Below are 23,506 nucleotides of genomic sequence, written 5' to 3'. Positions count from 1 at the left end.
CAGTTTTAACATTTGATATGCTGTCTTTGTGCTATTTTCTATCAAATATTTTAATTTAAATGATTGGCACATCATTGCATTTTGTTTTTATTTACATTTTGCACAGCATCCTAACGTTTTTGGAAACAGGGTTGCATTTCCCCACCATAAATGCACTTTAACCTTATCTCAAAAGTATCATAAAATAATATCTTGTGCAACATATTCATAACCATTTCACCTAATCATTTACTCTGAGGTAGCTTTCATAGAAATCTGGTTTCTGTCACTGCTACTGTGAACAATTCTGACTCTAGTATCTCTAGAATGGTGAGTTTCATGTCAAACCAGTTTGTATGATTTTGTTTACATCTTAACAACTAAATGGTGCAGAAATTTTGAAAATCTGGAATTGGAATCCCCTTCAAAGCACAATGTTTAAAGTTGTATCTTTTTAGGAAGTGTATAAGTACTGGAGCTATTAGAACCTGCAACCTGCAGCGTGATTGCAAATATTTACCAAAAGAAAACTGACCCTGTGACCTCCTCACTACAGGGTCTGATATATTTTACTACTACACTACTAGCTAGCACTATTCATCAAATCATGCAAAACTCTTTAAAGAGATTCAGACATAAATATGTATCGAAAAAGGATACAATTCTCATCACCACCCTTGTTTTTAGGTGGTCCGGGCATGTTCAGTAAGACAAGATGAGCCCCCTGGGATTTGTTGACCACAACTTCATTCAGTTTGACTGCAGTGTGCATTCTTCTCACGTTGGACTGGTTCCTGTGAGAAACAATTTCAATTAATCATAATGATTTAAATGAAAACACAAAATCTGTTTACATTTTAAACTGTTTTCCATCTTTTACCTAATCCAGGCAGTAAATTCAGCACCCAATTAAACACACACACACACACACACACACACACACACACACACACACATACAGCTTGCATAACTTCCATAGAAAAGCACTGTCAACAGAATGTGACACGCCTGAGTAGCTGCACATGAGCCTAAGGGGCTGTGGAGCAGTGGAACTGCATTCTCTGAAGTGTTTGAGCTCCACTCAGTACCTTTGGGATGAGTTGCAGTGGTGTTTGTTATCCAGAACTAATCATCTAACATCAGTAGCTGACCTCACTAAAGCTCTTGAGCTTGAATGCAATCAAATCTTCACAGCAAAGGGGGGGGGAACTCCCTATTAACACCCTTCTTTTGAGAAAAAAATATTGGATGAGCAGGTGTCTACAAACAGTACATATAGTGTATCTCAGAGGAAGGAATATACTGTTGCTTGACAAAAGGAAATGGACAAAAAAGAGGAACATTTTCTGCAAAATACTAAAACTGGAGAAAATGTGGAGTGAGATTTAACAGGGATTGGAATTACTTGGATAGTGATAAGCAGAAAATGCAACCAACTTCTAATACTGAACTTTGGAGGTGTGGAAAAACACCCCTGTAGATTTCTTTGAAAAACTGAAAGCGTCTTGATTGAAAATGAAACAAATGAAAGGGTGGTCTCTGACTTTTGCATACTGCTCTAAGTGGACACCACAGGACACAAATACACGCTCAACATGCATTTCCAAACAAGAGTTTATCATCTACTATACACACATAAATAGAACAAAATAAAATATGACTTACAGATGTTCCCACTCTCTAGAAAGGGGGAGACAAAAAAAGCTGGTCAGATATTTTCAGGGCAAACAGCAAACATGCATATTATACATGCTGAAATGTGATTTTTACATGGCTGTAGATGATATATTAGAATCAGTGGTTTTCCTGTGTTCATGCGTGTTGTACTCACGGTTTCATGTTGAAGATGTCCCGGATACCTGGGCTCGCCTCACGGTGACGGTTCCTCTCACTAATGAACTTCTCTTTGGTCCAGGTCATGTGGACGTGGTAAGATGAGGGGCTATGCTTTTCTTGGTGGCCATCATGAGGCTTAACGTTCCTTTCATGAAACATCTGAGCCTGCATAAATACAAACTGTATTGCATCAGGAACAAAAAGCAGTGTTGGGGCATCATGGCCCACCAGAGGGCCTCAGCGAGCAGCCCTGAGTTTAGTTCAATATGTTTATTTTTTATATATGTATTTCTACTATTTGTGTAGCACAAATAACACCATGAGAAAACAACCTATTGTTTATTTACTGTAGGCTAACTAATGCATAGAACATAAAAAACACACATTTAAATGGTTTTTGAAAGTAACTGTAATGAATAAGAAATGAATTCACTTTCTTTTTTATCCCAAACCATAACGCAGCTTAACTTTGCCTATGTGCCTACATACAGGCTGTGTCACAATCTGCATACCACCGCACTAAAAAGTATGTTCAACGAAGTAATGGCACCACTGGTGATGTACTAATATGACATGCTATTTGAGATGCAGCTACAGAGTTCAACCCCACTCACGTGGTGTCATATGATTACTTGTGGTTACTACGCCAGTGCAAAGCCTAGAATGTCCAGTTGACAGTAGCAATTGGACACTGGACAATGGAGCTCAAAACCAGACTATCTGGTCCAAAACTAGACACCTGGCAAATCTAGGGCATACAAACCTGTTGTTTCCTTAGTAGTAATTCCCCAACATTTGACATAGCTCTGGGAACTACTGGGAACTTTTTATTATTTTGGTTACAGCTCCTTTTGAAAGTTTCAGGTGGGCTTAATACTGACTACTAGACACTTTACATGGCACAATTACATATTAGGTAAGCTTTTTATAGTAGGATCTGAAATTATTATTATTATTATGAAAAACAAAATGGATACCTCATTTTCTAGGGCTGCCATCCCTGGTACTTCTAAGGTGTTGGGAGTTGGTTCCTTCATGCGGTTCTTTCTCTTAATGGAGCTCCTGGATTCATCAGTAATGCTTTGAATCTGCCATCACCCACAGAACACACAACACAGTAACAATAAGCAAAGGAGCCTTTACTCCCTCTACTAAAGAAAGTCCCATACAGACATATGCTTAACACTTAGACTTTCAAGATAAATTTCCTCCTTAACAGAGCTAATCTTATGAATTAGGGACATACAGAACACTGGGCCTCATTCACCAACTGTTCATAAGAAGAAATTTCTTCTTAAAACCCATGTACGCAGTTTCCTTCAAGGTTCTAACATTCACCAAAGTCTTTTTATTTGGGATTTGTTCTTAGGTAAGAACAGAATTTACACACTCAAGATCACAAAAGTGCGAACAATTCCGCAGTTTAAGAATGTGTCATGAATCTGATGCAGACTTTTTCTTAGGGCCTTTCTGAAGAACAAATTTAAGAAAAAACTTATATACAAAGATATTGGTGAATGAGGCCTATTGCTTCATACTTGCCAAAAGCCACACACTTGTCTCTCCTCTCTCTTGACACATAGGAGCAGACAGCAAACAGCATATAGCCCAGTGGTCACCTACCCTAGTCCTGGAGGTCAACCTTTCTCTGGACTGCAGTTTGAACAACATTCTGCCACACCTGCTCCAGCTAATTAACGTCTTTAGAATTCCTTGATTGGCTGGATCAGATTCATTAGTGTTAAGTAAGGGGGTGGGGCAGCATGTTAGATGCAGGCTGGTACTAAATTCTGCAGGAAAGCAGATCTCCAACATGAGGGTTGATAACCACTGCTACAGCCTTATTTAAACTCTATTGCTGGATCTCTCAACCACTGTCTGAAATGGGAGGAAAAGGCTAGAGAACTTGCAAATTCATTAAAAAAGCAGAAAAAAACAGATACATATATCCAACGTCATTGATGTATCTGATGTATGTATCTGTTTTTTTTAAGGAAATAGGAGATACTCCTCCTTTTAAATGGTAAAAGTTGTTAAGAACACCTCTGATAGAATGCTGACTCATTTGAAGCATTAATGGTACATTACTGGAGAATTATTACCTCTCTTTCTCTCTCTGTTTTGGACAGCTGCATCTGTTTGAGCATTTGAGAACGTTGCTCCATCACCAGGGTTTTCTCATAGGTGAAGGCTGAGATATCACTGGCATGCTAAACAACACAGACAATAAAAGTGCTGAGAAAGGTTACAACATGAATTCAAAAAGAAATTAATTTTTAAGAATTTAATCTAAACATTTAAAACATTTAAGGATTTCATTAACCATATATAAACTGTCGTTACAGCCAGTTTATTTGCCCAGAATGTCTCTCTAAAGCTCATAATAACAAAAGCAATCGTACATTAGCATTAATCTTACTCTCACCTTAACAAGGGTCCCAGGCTGGGTGCCAACAAAAACATAATAACATACTGCCATGTTGTGTCTAGTACAACCAGGCTACACAGCGGAAAATGGCATATTTCAATTTAATATAGTATAAATAGCAATAAATAAGATATTATTTCTATTCTTTACTTTCTTATCTTGTCCTGGCCTATCTTGTCCGGTTCTTTCCTGTCCTGCCCTTTCTTCTCCTTCTCATTCCTTTCCTTTCCTTTCTTTTCCTTTCCTTTGCTTTCCTTTCCTTTCCTGTCCTGTCCTGTCGTTTCCTGCACTGTCCTGTCCTTTCCTGCCCTGTCCTGTCCTTTTCTGCACTGTCCTGTCCTTTCCTTTCCTTCATGTCCTGTCCTTTCTTTTCCTGCCTGTCCTTTCCTTTCCTTTCCTTTCCTTTCCTTTCCTGTCCTGTCTTTTCCTGTCCCGTCCTTTCCTTTCCTTTCCTTTCTTTTCCTTTCCTTTCCTTTCTTGTCCTGTCCTTTCCTTTCCTTTACTGTCCTGTCCTGTCCTCATGGCAACTGATCACATCTATTAACTCAAAACATTCTCCCCATAAACTATAATTGCAGTAGAGTCTTACCATCTCTACCACCTCTACTTCAGCATCGAGGCGCAGCTGATACATAAACATGTGCAGATCCTTCTTCATCTGAATGCTGTTGTCGTCCAGGTGAGCCACAGTGAAGATGCGCATCTTACACTTTTTCCACACCTAAAGAGAGAAACAAAGTCAGACCCTGTTTCTACACCAACCTTCCATTAGTCAAAATGCTCATGACTATTTCTCAGCCTCGTACCTTGTGCTGGCGGAGCAGGAAAGGCAGCAGCATAAGCAGGCCTCCGTCATGGACGATCCACCACACATCTATGGTGCCCTCAACCAGACGCTCTGTGTTGCTGGGAAAACGATCAATGTTCTTTGCCACAAGCAGAGCTTGATGAGCAGAGGTCGTCTCTCTCACCGTCTCTGCAGAGGGAGAGATTTGCATATTTCCATGTAGTTTGAGATGACGACCATGATCAGACAGTTACAAAACAGGTAAATCTACATTTAGATTTAAGCTACACTGAATTTATGGTACAGGTACAGGCAACGTGAGGAGAAATGAGAAAGCAGAGAGAGGTTCCTGAAGGAAAAAAGACATCTATACGTTTTTTTAAGTACTCCTGGTGATCAACAAATTCAGAACTCTAGAACCTTAAATGAACACGCATTTCATCACCATCATACTCCAGAGCCCATTTTTTCATTTTTTATTCCTTTGTTTTTTTAAACAGCAGCTGCCCTTTATTCTTTGAACATTTCATGTTGAATGGTCCAATTGACTTGGCATAAAATCTCAATACATTAAAATGAAATTTAAAGATTTTATGTAAATTTACAGCGGAAACATTGCAGTAATCCACTGTTAATCTACTGACTGCTGCAAAAAAGTGTTTTGCCAAACAAAGTGTTGGATTTTACTGTAATTAGCTAGTATTTGCAAAGCATACTGGGAAAGTAGGCAATACTTTGTGCAGTTCTGAGCCACCTGTCTCTGAATATTGTAGTGATGAGGGTAAAGCTTACCAGCATTCCTTGAGGTTTTGTTAGTTTTCGTCAATTAGCTTTTATTTTTCATCAATAGTTCATTTCACAAGATTTTGTCTTTTAACATGTTATTCTTGCCCCACATATATATTTGAACGTATTTTCTGGTACTCAGGAACAGGATGGTGTTTTGTGTTTCAGTTAACTACTTTATCCTGTAATGTTATAATTAAAAGATATTTGGTTACTGCCATCTTTGTACTCTTAATGACTGGTAAAAGTGCACTAAGTGCTGTAATGTGTAAACAGTCCTATGCAGCTGTGAAAAGCAGTTTATTAGTTAAATTAAGGGCGAGTTACACTTATTTTTTTGAGATTTGAATAATGAAATGTTTAAGAAATAAACAAAGTCATTCAGAGTGGTCTGATGTAAAATGCACTATTCTAGAGAAACTTGGAGAGTCAGAATCGTTCTTAAAAACAGTGCTGGAAGCTAGATGTCTAAAGGGTTGAATGCCTGTAAAAGCTGCCTCACAGAGGTTTTGGAGTAAAATGTATTTCTAAAAAAAAATCTATTTAAGGCAGAGAGTTGCATGCAAGTGCTATAAGTAGAGTATGTGAGTGGCAGAGTGGGGAGTGGAGCGATGTGATTCTGCCCAGAGTGCAGAGCGTCTGTGTTCTCTCTTACTCCGAAACTGCCACGGCCATTCATGCTTTACTGAACTGTTCAGCAGAACTATACTGCAAAATCTTACTGATCGTAACAAAGTTCTACAGATATTACACACAACTAGTGTCGAGTCATTTGTTTCACTGTACAAATAATAAGGAAGATCATGTAAAAAGCATGTGCATATTTTTACCCTTGGCAGTTTGTGATTGGGCAACCATTTCAAGCATATACCTACTGAATAAAGCCAGTGTAGCACAGAATGTTTAACTATAAAATCAATGTTTCTCTATGATGAACTATTTCACATCAAACCACTCAAAATGACTTTGTTTACATCGCAACAATTCAATTATGAATACATTTTGAAAAAAGAGTGGAATTACCCTGTGTAACAGAATGCATAAATTTTCAAAAATTTGCATGTGGGAGCTAGCTCGATATGTCATGTTTACTTATGTCTTTACAAACTGTATTAGCTACATATTGTAGCAAAACTGAGGGCAACAACTGCTTGTGCACATTACATCATATAAGAGATGTACATTAGAAATACAAAGGTGCAAAGAAAAAGTACAACTACAGTTATCAGCTGAATTTAGAGCAAAGTATTGCAATTGTATAATACAGTGGGTCAAATTCATACGCAAAATGTATGGCACTGTAAATAAGAGCTATTTCTAAAGTCACCAGGGCAGTGATTAGTGCACCTGTGTGTTTTTAGCACTGCAGTATTTTTACTGGTGTCCTAGGCAAGAAACAATCGAAATCCACATGTAAGTGAGCTCACACTTATTAAATACCGCCTAGGTGAAGCTCCTGCTGGCCACCAGAAAAAATGAAAACAACGAAACAAAGAAAAACAAAATTCTCAGAAACAGAGCTACAAAGTAGCTGAGTAGTCTACACCATTAGGGGTTAATCAGTGCCTGAAGCATGCACGCACCAATGAAGTTCTTCCAGGAGGAGGAGTCTTCCGCCTGTCTCCAGTTGCTGGGCCAGGCCATCAGAACAGTGTTGTGCTTCATGCCTCCCAGGCCAGCCGACTGGATCAAATTTGAGAAGCCATCCCGTAGATTAGAGCACACCACAACATGACAGAAGCCCTTTGTCTTTTCTGCAGCCATGGATTTCTTGACATTCTGAAAAACAGGGAGCCGGAGTTAAAAGACGTGGCTGTTCTTACTCTGCCTGAACCTTTTACCATTTATGGGTCCCAACTGGTTTCCCAAATGGGCAGCTTAATCACACAAATCAGCCTTGGAAATGCAAATTATATGCTTCATGATGTAATGTTAGTGCTTGAGACTAGGTCAGTAAGCAGGGCTTCATGAATAACATCAATTAATTTATTTTCCTAACTTTAAAAAAAGACAAAAAAAAACTTTTCCTAAAAAATTGAAACTTTTAGCAACATCTGTCAATTTAGCACAAAAGAATTTGGATAGATACGTATCAATCATATGCAAACGTTTGCATCAAATGACATTGGTCAAATGACATGTTTTGTAGGTTTTCTATGCGAAAATAAGTTAACACATCCTCTATAAGGAACAAATATAAATATGATATTTTTTCTGCAAGTTGTAGAGCACAACTTCTATTTATTTATTTGCTAGGTGTAACATATTGGAATAAAAAAGAAATTAACTTTGCACATTTTATGTATTGTTTTAAATGACTTATTTTACATTTCCAGTATGTTAAATTCAACAGTAATTGTGCCTTAAAATGTGCAGAAGTGTGTCTGTAGAGCATGTGTTAACCTATTTTCACTCAACCAGGGGCGCCCAAACTTTTGCATACAACTGTGGACATGAAAGTACGTCATTGCTGGGCGTCAGCTGCAACGGAGCTCTGATTTTGGGCTTTGGTTCAACTAAGCTGACTCCAATCAGTAATGAAGACCACATGGGTGTAACTGCACTTGGCAAACTTCTGTTGAAGACATTATCAAGCTAACAAAAACAACTTCTCAAGTTTGCATAGCCTTATCGTCATTCAAGTTCTAACAGTGTAAAAACTTTTTGGGCCTCGTTTTTCCCGAGCTTGCCTCTTCAGAGCGCTTGGCGTCAGCACTCCGTGTCATAAAGGTTCCCTGCAGCACAGAGCACACAATGGTCAGGCCTTTCCCCGCCTTCAGCTGGGATGTGAAAGACAGCAATCGTGGGTGCTTCACCACCAAGTCAGAGTCTAGGGTCAGCAGCACTAGCATCTGGGGCCTGGAGGACACATGTTTAAGTAGTGGTAAATCTGATAAGATGGACAAAAAAACTGACAAAAAAGAGATAAAGAGATGATACTGGAGATAAAATAAACAATCCAGAGACATTTTTGTGTCTTTGTCAATAATCAATCATTTTACTCATTTGCATTTTACGTGCACACTATATTCACATTGTCACATCTTAGGCCCCACCTCCACAGACTTACCAGCACTCACGTCACCTGCTCCTTATCATTCCTCTTCCTTCATAAACCCTCATTTAACTCAGTGCTGTCTCTAGCATTCTAAGCCATATTGTGGTTTCTGACTATTGACCCTGGTTTTGACCCTCTTAGCCTGTACATTTAAATTTTTATGCCTGTTTGCCCTACAGTAGCCCGTTTCTGGTCTTTGACTTTGACTGTGAATTGTGGAATAAAACTATTTGTTTGCATCCAGTGTCTTGGCCATCATGACACAAATATGAGGCATTCTCCATTTGGAGTGGGAATTCAGGTGGATAGATTTTTTAAAAAATGAATTTCTTCCATCCAAAAACAATCTTAATATAGCCATTAACATCTCCTATTATCATATATACAAAAATGAAATTCCAAACATATTTTGCATGTCACTGGTTATATGAATATGGTGAAACACCAGTGACTGTGACTCCAGCGACATTCAGGTTAAAACAAAATTATAATTGCCCAGCCATTAAAGCACATAACACCAGTGACACAAAGAAGTTATGTGCTGCCCGAAACAAAATTATTAATAAATTAATGAAATATAGTGAGCAAGTATGGACCTTGAGATGCTTCCTCTCTGATGAGCCTTGACCCAAAGAAGCAGTTAAACAGGTTAAATACTATGTTAAAATGTAATATAAGAGTCCCGATAACACCATTTTTAAATGTAGTACAAAGTTAATGATATAAAAAATAAATATGAATTTGTTGTATACAAATTCCTAGGTTAATCCTCATAAAAAATATTATTTTGTATTAAAAATGGTTTCTCAAATGTTGAAAATTGGTTTTGTGACAAGCTGTTTTGCATATGCAGAGCGGCTATAACACAGGATAAAAAAACAGAGAAATTGCAAAGGAAAAGTATTATTTAATCTTATGTCAACTGTGTAAATGTAGATACCAGCTTTTGGAGCTGTGCCTAATACTTTAAGCATCTTTTTAAGCCCTGCAGCCTTTGTGACATGGTTTCCCACTCTTAATGGAGAATGACTCATATGGCGTGTAGTGAACATAAAACATCCAAAGTTCTAACTAAAGATGGATCACTGATTAACTCTACATAGCCAAAGCTAAATGAGACAATTATTGTTAACATTTACGTATTTACCAGATGCTCCTATCCAGAGTAACTTAAAATGGTAACTGAATGTAAAGAGTCAGTCACAACTGTGTTTGCCAGGAATTTTCATGAGCAAAACTTCACTCATCTCAATGTAATTTGCATGATGAGTGATTTAATGTTACAGACTTCTGGGGCTGAATAAATTTTGCGTGCAAAATTCTTTGTCAAGTTCAACTCTGGTCATGTTGACCTCTGAAGCAGCAGCCCTGCATAGTCCTAAACCTCTAAAACAAAGGAAATGCTAATTTAACCAGTGTTTGAGCGAAAACTACTTACCATTTCTTCACCACTGGCTATAAAAGAACACATGAAAGAAAGGCGGCTTGATACACAGACATACAGGGCAGTCAGACTCTACTACTGCTTTGTTAGCTCCGTGGCAGCAGCACACAAATCACCCCACTTCCACCAACCACACCAGTTATGTACACTTTTCTGCCACAGAACAGTGTGTGACAGTGTGAGTATAGTAATCTGATAAAATTATGTTCTCTTTTGTGTTTTTACTCTTTATGGTAGGCAAGTTAGCCTGCTAGCCAACTGTGTTAGCTCCTTGGCTAACTACAGCTGCACACGTCACCCCATGCCACCAATCATGCCAGTTATCTATATTTTTTATATGTTGCAATATACTCCCATTAGTATATTATTGTCTGATATAATTATGTTCACATTTTTGTTGTTACTATTTATGATTAGCAACTAGGCTAGCTTGTTAACTGCTCCAACATGGAGGCTTATTTTACGTCTACAGCGTGAACCGCAAAAGTCTAGTTTTACTGCAGCTTAATGTTTGAAGTCTTGCCCAGCACTAGGAGAATCTTATTGATATAGCAGTTTCTGCTTGTGCAGAGAAATATTCTTCCATGTATAGGTCAGTTGTGTTATCCACTATTCTATAGGTTTTGGAGTGACTTGCTCATGAATGACATGAACTGAACTACCAGTGACTAAACATGTGTCAGTGCATGTTCAAGCAAAAATGTTATTGTAATTATCAGCTGTAATTCCGAACTCAGAACAATTACAATAATTCCATTTTTCTTTTATCTGCCGCTTCGCAAATTCTTGCCATTGTTTGAAAAGTCCCTGTGCTTACCTCCAGTTCTTAATGTGGGGTGGTGCTTCCTCCAGTTTGATAAGGGCATAACGTGCAGCATTTAGGGACAACCCTCTGATTCCATCACCCCACTCCTTCTCTGCCCTGCAGGTTTCAGAAACACCATTTACTATTATGAATGAAACACCGTCTGCACCCTGTAACACTATGTGATTACAGAACTGAAGGGAAAGAGTCTCACCCTCTGTATTCAATGTATTTATATATGCATCCTGCAATCAGCATGCCAACCAAGGCGTAGAACCAGGATGAAACAAACATCAGAGAGAAACAAAGGCTCATCCCGAGGAATGAAAGACTCCTGTAGGAACAAAGGCAAATGCATAGTTCATGGTCTGTATTTTGCTATGAAAGCAGTTGCAAAATATTTTTCATCCATAGGTCCGTTCTTCATTCTAGACACATAAAATAGGTCTTATTTTTCTTTACAGCATTACACAATTTATTTGAAACCAGTAAAGGTGTAGAGGAGTAACATCATATCACAATCAATTACATATGTACATCCAACAAAACTGGATTTATATTATTAAAAACAGTGATTCCAAAATTTTAAAGTGTGATTTCAAACTTTTGATAGCAGTTTAAAAGATGTGTGATGCTGTCTTTATTGTTGGATGTGCTGCTATAATTTCTCAGTAAGTGCATGAACACACATAACAAATTATTTTATTCCAAAAGCATAGATTGAAATTTGAAAATTCTTTGCTTTTATTTAAGAGAATGGAAGAGATACTGTTAGAGTTAAACATTAGGTTAAACATTAGGAGGCAAAAATACTCGTTTATTTATCATATATGACACAAATGGTGTGTTTACATACCAGTGATAGAATTTAAACCTTGGTCTCCAGTTTGGTGTGCGCAGTACTGTTTGGACAGCACAGGCCAGGTTAACAAATAGGTAGCACATCAAGAAAAACCTGTACACCATGGAAAAACAGGATCATCAGGAGTGAGATCTTACTTTAACCACAGATATCAACTGACATCAAATAAACGGAACATTTCAGCCTGTGAGAACTGAATTGTGCTGCACCACAACCAAATGTAACACAACTGAAGGCTGGCATACTGAGATGACTATTGCTAGATGACACTTATTCTTGTTCCATGTGATTGCACAGAGAATAGCAGACTTGACCTTAAATGTGACCCATGAATACACTAAAGAGGACGGTTAGATTTGTTCTTTATTGCCTTTACAGTCAAATACACCACTGAATGCTATTAAGCAATCATCATTCCTGCTGTATATGAGCACCAAGTAATATTTTACATCTGTTACGCAACAGCTATAAACAAATTTCAGCATGGCCCTTTGCCTTTTCAGACCTCTACTGATCAGATTTCATCAGACTCATAAGCTTGCCTCTGAGAGTATCACGTTACATGAGTGGCACTGCTGAACAGAGCATTGTAATACTGCTGAGTGTTATAAAATCCTTCGATAATCTCTGACTCTGATCTTGTTACCCGAGGCTGGATCATTCTTGTGAAACTTTGGCAACCGAGAAGGCATCTACTCCAGTCTGTTCAAGCTTTGCAGCCAGTTTAACCCCTTAAAATCACAGGCTTTTTACATATTAAGGCTTATTATTCAGTAACTATAGGGACTTTAATGCAAACTGGCTGAGCTATTATTAGGTTATAGAAGTGTGTAATAGCAATGGAGCAATAGGTTAATAGGAGGAAAGAACAGTAGGTCCACACTTACATTGAAAGGACTGGAGCGACAGCATCCAGTGAGCCTATAAGAATCCCAATCTCACAGATTCCCGCAGTTAGTAGTAAAGCCCAGGTTGGTTCGCCATTGGATTTACTATGACCAAACACCTATAAGAGGAGACATATACATGCTCTTTTAAATCGCTATTTATTTTTATATTCAACCTGTGTGAACCAGTTAAAGAATTGCTTCAAATTAACCAACAATGCAACAAAGCGCTTTACATATGTCATTAAATTTACAGCTGCTCCATATGCAAAGACATGATTTAATGAAGACTGGTAAAGAATTGTGCTGATCACCTGTAGGAATGGCACAATTCCATCCCGTGCAACAGCCTGTAGAAGCCTCGGGGCACTAGTGAGGCTCTGTAACCCTGCCCCACAGCAGGAGAAGAAAGAGCCAATCACAAGCACCCAAGGAGAGGGCCAGGCCAGAGTACCTATCACTGGGGTTGTTTTCACAGAGTATCCAAACCTGTTAATACATAACACATAAAAAAATATAATTAAATGAAACCTGTACACTACAGCAGTCACTATATGGGCTCAAACTTCTATTCCTCACTATGACAACTACAAAACCTACATAATGGGTCTTAGATAGTCTAACTTTATGGGCTTATATGTGGGTCCACACTTCAATGCCTAATTGCCATATGTACTTACATAGTAATTTCATAGTAATTACAGAATGATTAATCATAGTCAAAGAATAGGCATTAAGATTAATAACTTAATAAAAAGCCACAGGTTCAAGGGGTTAAATAAACAAGCATGCAATGTTTAAACAGATGTTGTAATAGCAGTTTGGCTTTTTTGCATATTCACTTGCACATCCAGAACGTGTTCTGAAGCCAGATTAACAAGGTATTCTGCCAACAAAAGCTTTTAGGGACATTGTTCAAAGTAAAACTTTATAGACTGGTACAGTGCAACTAATAGACTTGACGTTTTACAAAAACGCTTACTTGTCTCTCAATACCACACCCTCTATACAGGCTCCAAACAGCACCACACAGGACATATCTAAATGATATAATTAAGGTATTTAACTTGTTAAACTTCATGGGAAGATGATTGGTAGATCTTACTGCAATTCATTCTATAAGCAGAGTGAAAATAATCTCTTCAGATGGCACAGTCTAAGGTCATAAGGTTCTGCTAGGTGAGCTGACTGTAGCTAAAGGATACAGATGATGGAAGTGGTAACAATAGCCAATATGGTGCCAATAGGGATGGACCTCTGAGCGTCCCTCAAATCTCCAGACCGATTTGATCCAGCCAAAATGCCTAAAAGAACATAAGAAGCATGTTTCATAACAGACATATCATACATCACATAATATCTATAACTGTACCTACATACCAAACATTTGCTAATGATTAATGCATGAGATCTTTCAGATTTTCTATTTAAAGGAAGCCCCTCTTTTGATAATCTCTTAAGGTCCTACCATCAGTTAATTCATGTTTTGGTAGTTCCAATCAGAGATGCGGACTCAAGCTGCACTCGAGTCGCACATTGACTGACTTGTGATTTGACTCTGACTTGAGCCTAAAGAAATTTCAGCTTGAGAAAAAAACAAGAATAAAACTGAGTAGGGCCGCTAACCTTATGCAGTAAATAACAAAAACTTTAGTTTCCATCCTTACATGTATAACTTTGCCCATCTTCATGCTATGGTCATGTGCAGTCATTACTGCAATGCCATTCTCCTGCAGCTTGCAGCATCATCAGAATCTATACAGTTTAAAATAATGCGTTTTTAATTATAGAAGAAATGTCAGTCTGATGGACAGAACGAAGCACTACATGCAGTAAATGTAGTGGTTAAAGGAAACAGACAAAACAACTTGAAAGAACTGGCTAATATATAGTTTGAATAGCAGTTATGTTCGCTAGAGAAATAGCTAATTTTGAACTTGTCACCTAGCTGAACTTGTCTGCTAGTTTAAGTGTTTTGTAAGTTACAGGTCACGTTCCTAAAACTTCAGCTGTCTTGCTAGCTAGTATACTTGCTATGTACTACAGGCTAACAGTATACTACAGGCTAATCTAACCAGACTACAGACTAAACATTTCAAGCTGCTTTTCTTTAAACATTGTATTTACTGCATGTAGTGCTTCAGTTCACTTCAGTCTGAGGGCTTTTGTGTCATAAAAGATCTGATAAGATATAAAAATCTCTGATTCTGACTGCAAATTTAACAGTTGGGGATAGCAGTCAGCTTTCTGCTGTCCACAACTGGTTGAAATTAGCCCTTAGTTTTCAACATCTTTTAGAGAGCCCACTCTGTCAATAAAACATTTTGAATGATTTCTTGTAGCAGAATAACTGCTACATGGCCATTGAAAATTGTGCTTGTTTTAGCTATCAAAGTTTTACAATGCTTTATTCGAAGCTTTAATATAACAGATACACAGAGAGACTGAGTGTGAGCTGCTGAGAAGTTTGCCAGTTATCCTTGATCGCCAATAAAAGAAGTGGCCTCCTCTCTCACCTGTAACTGAGGGGAAGTAGATGCCCACCATCAGGGTGAAGAAGGTGACGATGTCACTGAAGACATAGGGCTTCTTCTTGATGTCTTCAAAATTCTCCAGAGTAGCTTCTGATGACTGATTTTTCTCTATCAGCCGCTCGCTTGGACCATAATCTCCCCACAAGTTCTCTAGAAAACAGACATAACCTTACTGCATTACTGGCTGTATATACAGCTGAGTGTACATGAAGTATGTAGCTTTAGCTAAAGTTTCACCTGAGATGACTCCACTGAGCAGGCCTGGGATGGCTTTAATCTCAGTCACATTGTTGAGAGTGAAGTATTGATCACAAGTTGCGTTGAGGTAAGGTCCATCACAGAACAGTGTCCACAGCTCAGTGGTGTAAGTTGAATTGTTGATGACTTCTGTCTTCAGGCATTTATCAAAGTTGAGATTTTTTAATGTGCGGTTGCCCAGCAAACACACTCTGGTGAATAATCCAAAAAACATTAACATAATTAATATATACAGTACACTTCATCACAAAGTAGCTTGACAGAAATCCACACCAAAGCCCTGAACAAGAAGCCGAGGTCATGAGTGGTCAGGAAAAACTCCCTAAGATAACCAAGACTCAAAGGGGAAGCATCTTTCTGTGGTTGACAATGGCTGGCAAAAATCAAGCAATAACAATCAGAGTTAAGAAAATTACGAATGAGGTGAGTGTTAAATGCAAAATCCACCATTTTTTTAAAAATTCTGCATAAATGTTTGTTTAAATGTTTAAGATGTAAGCAAAGTCATTTGTGGTGGTTTGATGGGAAATGCTCCATTCTAGAGAAACCTACAGAGCCAGTATTGTTCACAGTAGTTGTGACAGGAACTAGACATCTGACTAAGAAGCCTTATCAAGCTTTGTTGTTGTTTTTATATGTATATATACACATATATGTGTGTGTGTGTGTATATATATATATATATATATATATATATATATATATATATATATATATATATATATATACACACACACACACACATATACATATATATATATATATATATATATATATAATATATATATATATATATATATATATATATATATATATATATATATATATAAATATATAATTATATAAATACACGCAGGGTATCCTAAGGCAAAAACAGTCCCTGAACAAAGTTTTTTTCAGATTGGATACTATTTTACCATTATCAACATTACATATAATAACGCAGGAGACATGTGCAGGCTCACTAGTTGTTTTACACAGTAAATAAAATGGCTATATTTGTGTTGTAGACATTGCCTAACACAATCCCTTATCCATCCTTATCAATACACTCTAAATAACTTTGTTTACATCTCAAAAATTTAACTATGCAGGAACTCTGAAAAATCAGTAGAAATCCCCTTAAAAAGAGGCATTCAGATTAACAAATGAAAACGTATGACTGATGTTGCAAGTCTGTCAAAGTTTATCTAGAAAGAGCCTGGGAATTAAATGTGGTCAACTAGCAATTGATGCATTTACTACATGTTAGTTATGAGAACAGGTTAGAGACTTGAGGTGTACAGTGTACAGTAGGACAGAACAGTAACAGGATCAGCAGTCATTAGCTTAAACACAGATTTCACTGTAAAGAGTGGAACAGCTCAGAAATTGAAGTTTTTGAGGCTTGAATCGATGTAAAATTTTGCTTTATTACAGATAAATTGCTTCTTGCAACATTAAGTAATTTAGGAGCAAATCATGACATTTGCGTTTGATGTTGTGTAGTCCTGTGTGTGTGGTTTACTCACTGAAACTCTGGAGGGTCTATCACAGTTCTGATAACTCCCGCATAAACGGCCATAATGGAGAGAATCACACAGGAGAGGAAGACCAGCGCCAGTTTATTCACATACTTCACACCGACAAACACCATCAGAGCCATGAGAGCCAAGCAGCAGGTTCCATAAACACGCATGTTATTCTGCCGAGACGCTGGCTCATCCATTTTGTCCGCAAACAGTGCTCCCTCTGGCACTATGTACAGCTATACATGAGACAGAACAGACGTGAAGATTACACACATGATACAATATCTCCTGGTATCAATGCATGCCCTCACTGTTGCTTTAATCAAATATGTTGCAAGTAGATGTATGTAATTTATTTGGCTATTTCTCTCATCATCTGCTGCAACCTCAGAGCTGTACATTCTAGTTAATACAGATTTTTTTCAATAAAAACAGCTAATGTAAAAAATGTAAATGAATCCTACTTAATTTAATATTGGATAAGTCTCAGACCAAAATTCAGAGACCACCCTTCCTTTATTTGATTTCCAGTCTAAATTGCCATTAAGTGCTTACGTTATACATTTTTAAGTCATTCTTTTCAGCTGACTTGCTTTCGGTTTGTCAAAGAAATCTGCATGAATATTTTTTCACACCTCAAAAGTCCAGTCTTCGAAGTTGGTTGTATTTTCTGCTCATGATACAAGTAATTCCAAACTCATTCAATGATGCTGAGGTCTGGATGGTCAGCCTATTATTTTGAGAACACCATTTGCAAATCTTCTTCTCCTTTTTCTTCTTCTTCTGTCCTTTTTGTTTATATCTCAGTAATGGCTTCTTGACATACTGGTTTTGTTAAAGTTAAAGGCTTTGTTATGTAATGTGTGTCATATCACATTAACTTTCTAGAGCTAAAGTGCAAATTTAGCACATATTGAGCCAGCCAGCAAAATAAATGTCCGGCTTGAATGCTCCAATGCCACAATGACAGAAAAAAACAATATTTGAATACTAAACACTAAGCCTAATCTTTAAAGAAAACTGTAGATAAGCAGAATTATAATAACAGCATAGATGTGCAAGCTTTCATTCAGTGTCTAAGGATGTACTCACCAAAAGGATCTCCATGGTGCCCAGTATATACATGGATCCAGCAAAGGTTGTACCCAAGTACAAACACAAGCCAACAGCACCTCCAAACTCTGGACCCAGAGACCTTGAGATCATATAATATGAACCACCAGCTGAAAAAGAAACACCAAATTTAAGAAATTTAGAAAGAAATTCCTTAAATCACTAAATCTACATGTCCCTGAGCACAACCAAATCTAAAACCATGAAAGGACAAAATGAGTTGTAGGGTGGTATAATTGTATTAATTGTAACATCACACAAAAGAAACATACCTGGTACCACACCATTAGTTGCAATGGCACTCATTGATATTGCGGTCAGCAGAGTCTGTAGGACAGAGCACAGAGTGGATTCACAGAAGTGATACAGGGTTCAAAAAGGGACTTACATACTAATTAATAGAGTAAGAGTGAGAGACAAAGGCATACTACAGGCATTAAAACAATAAAGCTTTATCACATGAGATAGTGCTTAACAACGCTCACACAGGCACAGCACATGAAGACGATGGCGAAGGAACCCAAGATTCCAGCTGTGCCCACGATCCACGTAAGACGCAAGAACAGAATCACGCCCAAGATGTTCTGCATACAGGGCAGGTACACACCAATAAACGTGCCCATCTGAGGACCCTGAAAACACAAGTAACAGAGAATTGGAATTGAGCAACTGTTCCTAATTGCTCCAAGGTGGAACAGCACGAGGCAATTTGGAACAGATGAAAAATGTGAATATAAACAGAGGCTGAAGACAGAGCAGGAATTCAGGCATAAACAGGCCCCAGTTTGGCTTCAGGTGCCATCAAAATAGTTCCTGATTAACCCCTTTAAGCCCACGCAGGCTTATTACTGTCATTAACCTTACAGTCCCAGGAAAAATACAGTGTACAATATTAAAAATGTTTGTATGATAATGAAATTGAGTGTCTTTTTGACCGTCTGAGCATGGTCTTAACATTCTAATAAGCATGCATGATTGACATCCCTCAGTCCAACACTCTCTTCCTGCTACAACACTGAAGTAGAACTAAACACAAAAGTGGGAACGAAGCAGAGAGAAAAGAGTGAAATGGGCTCAACGTATGCAGGTCTCCACAGCTCACTAAGACGCTCATTCACTTTAATGCATCTAGGGATACTGGCATGCTGGTGGAACAAACAAATGGACTGAAGGATGGAAAAACAAACAAATGACAGTCAGGTGGATGTAAACATGTACAAATTAATGGACAAATGGATGGACAACAGGCAGACAGATGATCTAGCTTAACAACTCATGCTTGCCAGGTTAGCTTTTGCTCAGTTTTTAGTTTTCACTTGGTAAGTTTCTCCAACTCAAACAAAGGAAGACTGTAGGGAGAACACAGTTTTGTTATATGGGCGAGAGGAGCCACAACAGCCTTTACACCAAAAGGGAAAACTTTGGCACAACACACCAGCTATTTACTGGACATTGAAAAGTTATTCATAGGACATGTTTCTGGACAATTATATTGTGTTATTGTGTTATTATTAGTTATAGAATATTGTATTTAAACAATTAAGCTACAGTACTTTTCATTGGTGATTTTAGTAGGATATCACACAAGTAAGACCTTCATCAGCAACACAGAGTGATGGTTTGATACTGACCTTGATGGCGACCCTCTTAACGCCATCCTCACTCTCAGCTTTCTCATGATCAACAACCCCCTGTGTCAGGTTGGTGTAATTGGCCAGTTTGTTGAGGAGGGCCGACACCATTGGAGTGCTGTCCATTTCTTCCTGAGTGTAGAGAAAGAGCAGACAAGACATGTGAAATTAAATTACTAATGTTAAAAACATTTCTGTAAACATTTTGATAAAAAACACCAAGGATCAACACAGTACTAACAAAGGTATGTCTGTGTTTGAAAATCAAGCTAAAAAATCACTTCAAGTATTGAAATAAGATTCTGTGATATGGGATGAAATATCATGCCCCAGTCCTAACATTCTGCCCATGAAAGAAAAAATAGAAAAGAAAGTGCCTTTTGTACATACAAATATGATGTCATGATGAAGGTTACATCATGTTCATGCATGCGTTGTCATAAAAATACGGGGACAGTTTGTTAGTCAGTTGCTCTTTAGCATTCAGTCATGTGTACCTTTTGACTGGGAGTTAGTGTCCAATTTAACATAGAAGCATTTAACTGTACAATATGATGGAACCTTTTAGCAGTCAACATTACATTTCTGCAGTGCTTGAATAAACTTTAATCAGCATTAATCCTTACCTCGAACAGTGCCATATTATTCCCATCACAGCTCCTCTCATGGTCAGAAATGGTGAGGAAGGGACTGTACTCTCCAGGGGTTTCATCACCTGCTAACACACATATTTTGACAGTTACTTTTAAAATTAGTTCATATTTTACTTGTTTGACCTTTTTGTTCACACCACAGCAGGAATATGAATGTCATGACACTTAATAACCTGTAAATTCTTGCTGTTGTGTGTGAGTCAGCTCTTTTTTTCTGATGATGGAAAGACCAATAAGTCCAGAAACCTGTTTCTCATATTACATCACGGGCCCGCGTCAACTAAGTCAACGTAGCATGAAGGCCTGGCTGAGCTACAATGTAGCACAACATTTTTGCCGTCTTCATCTACATAGTTATTACCTAGCACAGTAAAATTCAGAGCAGTACAGAAAGAAATGAGCAAATTAGTCTTTTCTGCTGATGGAAAAATATGTGCAAAGCGTGTCTGTGCTGAATACAGTACTCAAATATATGGGCTAGTTGATCACATGACTGCTTGTAACTACATGAGTGAATAGCACATATCAGCTGTGACCTCTGCACTAACTCCAAAGTATACAGTACTGAGACGAAAGCCAATTATGTATTCACTCAGTTCTATGACAGTCCTGCATAGCTATAAGCTGTCCTCTCCCACTTGCCCAGGGGGAGGAGTGGAAGAATGAAACAAAATTACACAACCAAAGTGGCCCCTGATCCTTCAAAACCACACCCCACTTATCATGCATTCTACCGTTTTCCATGACATTGTACAAATTTTTTATCTAAAATCTTTTATCTGGGTTGAAGTTACTCATACAAAAACACTGCTTCATAATGTAGAATATAAGACCTTGTATGATGTAGTAAAAGAGTGCAAACTAGAGCATAACCGGGCCAAGCTGTTGTAATAAGAGGCTGGAGCAGTTAGTTTCATGGGCTCTTAACACTGACAAACTATATATGCTCAGATACCTCCTCAGGATAATGTGCAGCAGTACAGACCCTACAATGCTGTGCAGATGTCAGAGAGCACCCTTCATTTATTTAGTTTCCAATTAAAACAGCCATAAAGGGTAAGTTATTCATTTTTCCAGCATCAAGAAAAAAGCACAAGCCTCCAAAAACTAAGAATATTTTTTGCTGTATAGGGACTCTAGGGAGTGTCCACACTTTGTCTTTATTACAGCTTTTTAATTTGTCCAGGAGACTTGCTTTCAGTTTTTACCTTCAGGTATATTTTATGACACCTCCAAAGTTCAGTTTTAGAAGTTAGTTTCATTTTCTGCTTCTCACATTCCAAATAATCCCAAACACATTCAGTGATGGTGAGGTCTGGGTTCTAAGGTGGTCAGTCCATTGTCCAACACCAGCATCTATCAAATTTTTTTCTTTTTTGTCTATTTCCTTTTCTCAGTAACGGCTTCTTGACAGCTACATATCCCTTGAGACTCATAGTGTTAAGTCATCTTCCCACAGTGGAAGGATGGACAAAAACACCTGTGGATTTTTTCAGATCTGTAGAAAGAATGGAGTTTTCTTCCAATCTCTCAAAGAGAAAAGGTTCAGATAGTAACAGATTTGGTGCTCTACCAGGTGTTGCATGGTGTGAAAAATTCTGGAAATTAAATAAATGGCAAATAGTCAGATTTTTGCACAGTACTGTATGTCACTAAGTGTGAATGGGAGCCATTTATAACAGCACAAAACCTGTGAACAGCCTACTGTTCTTGTGTATGACTGAAGCTGAAGGTGAGAGTTTATTGGGACATGCTTAAAAAACATGTTTATAATGAAGCGAACTATACACAGTGCATGGCATAATCAGTGAAGACAAACAGTCCCATAAACAACAACAAAAGGCCCCACTGGTTGTGGCATTTACAGTTCTCCAACAGCAGAAACTCAATAAAACTTGCTTAACTGTTTTAATTTGAAGACCCCCGCCCCACATCCCTGCCATGCATGTTCTCCTGTGACTGGATGAGAGAGATGCTCTTGGAGGCAGTCATTGTGCAGCCCTCTCAGTCATGACTCTACCCTATTCCACAGTGCTACTGTAGGCCAAAGCCAACAATTGACTACAAAAAGCTATGTTTTTGTTGTGATTGTTGTGTTACATGAAAAAAATTAAGAATAAACAGTGGGAAAAAAACTAAGCAGTTCTTAAAAATAAATGAATAAATCAGGATGGGTTAATATGCAGTCTTAGCTACCTGTTTCTATGCTGTTTATGCTCTTGCTGTACACTGCATCTTGTTTACACACACTCTACAGGCTCCTCCCACCCCTAGTGCATATTACTTTTTGTGCCTCCTCCCCGACTTCCTCTCTTGTACTCCACTGCACTCTCTGAAACCCTTCATATGGACCCTGTAATTGCCTCTGAGCCTGTTATTAGACACTTCCTCCACCTCTCCTCTGCTCCTGCAGTTTCTTGTTATTCTCAGGCCTCACCTCTCTTTACGTAAACTATTGAAGTCAAAGGAGTGTTTAGTTACGTCATCAGTAATGATGAATGAGCTAACTCCAGAGCTTACCCTGCATGACTGGACATGCACAAGGATAAGTCATCATGAAATTTCTCCACATCTACAGACTACATCACCACATCTACATCACCCTATTCAGCCTACAGCAGTTTAGTCCCACCCACTTAAGTTATGAAGTTATAGGTAATGTTTCAGCCTGGACTGCATTTTAAATGAGGTACAGTACAGTGCAGCCAATCAGAGGAGAGTTCATTTACCAAGACCAGCCTTAAAGGCACATTAACAAAACCAGCTTGTTTAATTCTAAGGTGTAAAGAGAGGTTGGAATGTGGTCTTGTAAAAATGTATAAGGGAAAAACTAAAATACATGGAAAATACAGCATATGGGCCTTTTAACATTTCTTATATAAACCCTGAAACACTACTCATATTAAAGCAACCAGGTCCCTGGAGATGTCCAGA

General features: G+C 38.1%; 1 protein-coding gene across 2 annotated transcripts in view; it reads right to left on the bottom strand.

The window, feature by feature from the left end:
- LOC118802408 (solute carrier family 12 member 7-like) overlaps positions 1-23,506 on the bottom strand; it is a 32,651-nt gene that overhangs the window by 3,247 nt on the left and 5,898 nt on the right. The window contains exons 2-25 of one of the 2 annotated variants that reach the window (XM_036562947.1): positions 20,546-20,637; positions 19,920-20,051; positions 18,774-18,920; positions 18,561-18,615; positions 18,268-18,398; positions 17,176-17,411; positions 15,644-15,855; positions 15,389-15,556; positions 14,078-14,176; positions 13,855-13,912; positions 13,187-13,361; positions 12,873-12,991; positions 11,980-12,078; positions 11,338-11,457; positions 11,136-11,240; positions 8,507-8,675; positions 7,400-7,595; positions 5,050-5,219; positions 4,833-4,964; positions 3,918-4,025; positions 2,793-2,903; positions 1,811-1,980; positions 1,645-1,659; positions 640-773 (exon numbers count right to left, since the gene is read on the bottom strand). In XM_036562947.1, the coding sequence (XP_036418840.1) occupies positions 640-773; positions 1,645-1,659; positions 1,811-1,980; positions 2,793-2,903; positions 3,918-4,025; positions 4,833-4,964; positions 5,050-5,219; positions 7,400-7,595; positions 8,507-8,675; positions 11,136-11,240; positions 11,338-11,457; positions 11,980-12,078; positions 12,873-12,991; positions 13,187-13,361; positions 13,855-13,912; positions 14,078-14,176; positions 15,389-15,556; positions 15,644-15,855; positions 17,176-17,411; positions 18,268-18,398; positions 18,561-18,615; positions 18,774-18,920; positions 19,920-20,051; positions 20,546-20,637 (3,153 nt within the window). The remainder of the gene's footprint in view (positions 1-639; positions 774-1,644; positions 1,660-1,810; positions 1,981-2,792; positions 2,904-3,917; positions 4,026-4,832; positions 4,965-5,049; positions 5,220-7,399; positions 7,596-8,506; positions 8,676-11,135; positions 11,241-11,337; positions 11,458-11,979; positions 12,079-12,872; positions 12,992-13,186; positions 13,362-13,854; positions 13,913-14,077; positions 14,177-15,388; positions 15,557-15,643; positions 15,856-17,175; positions 17,412-18,267; positions 18,399-18,560; positions 18,616-18,773; positions 18,921-19,919; positions 20,052-20,545; positions 20,638-23,506) is intronic. The other variant, XM_036562954.1, reaches the window with a different exon arrangement.

The sequence above is a fragment of the Colossoma macropomum genome, unplaced genomic scaffold (assembly GCF_904425465.1).
Source record: "Colossoma macropomum unplaced genomic scaffold, Colossoma_macropomum, whole genome shotgun sequence".
Lineage (NCBI taxonomy): Eukaryota > Metazoa > Chordata > Actinopteri > Characiformes > Serrasalmidae > Colossoma > Colossoma macropomum.
This window is presented reverse-complemented; position numbering and strand designations above follow the sequence as displayed.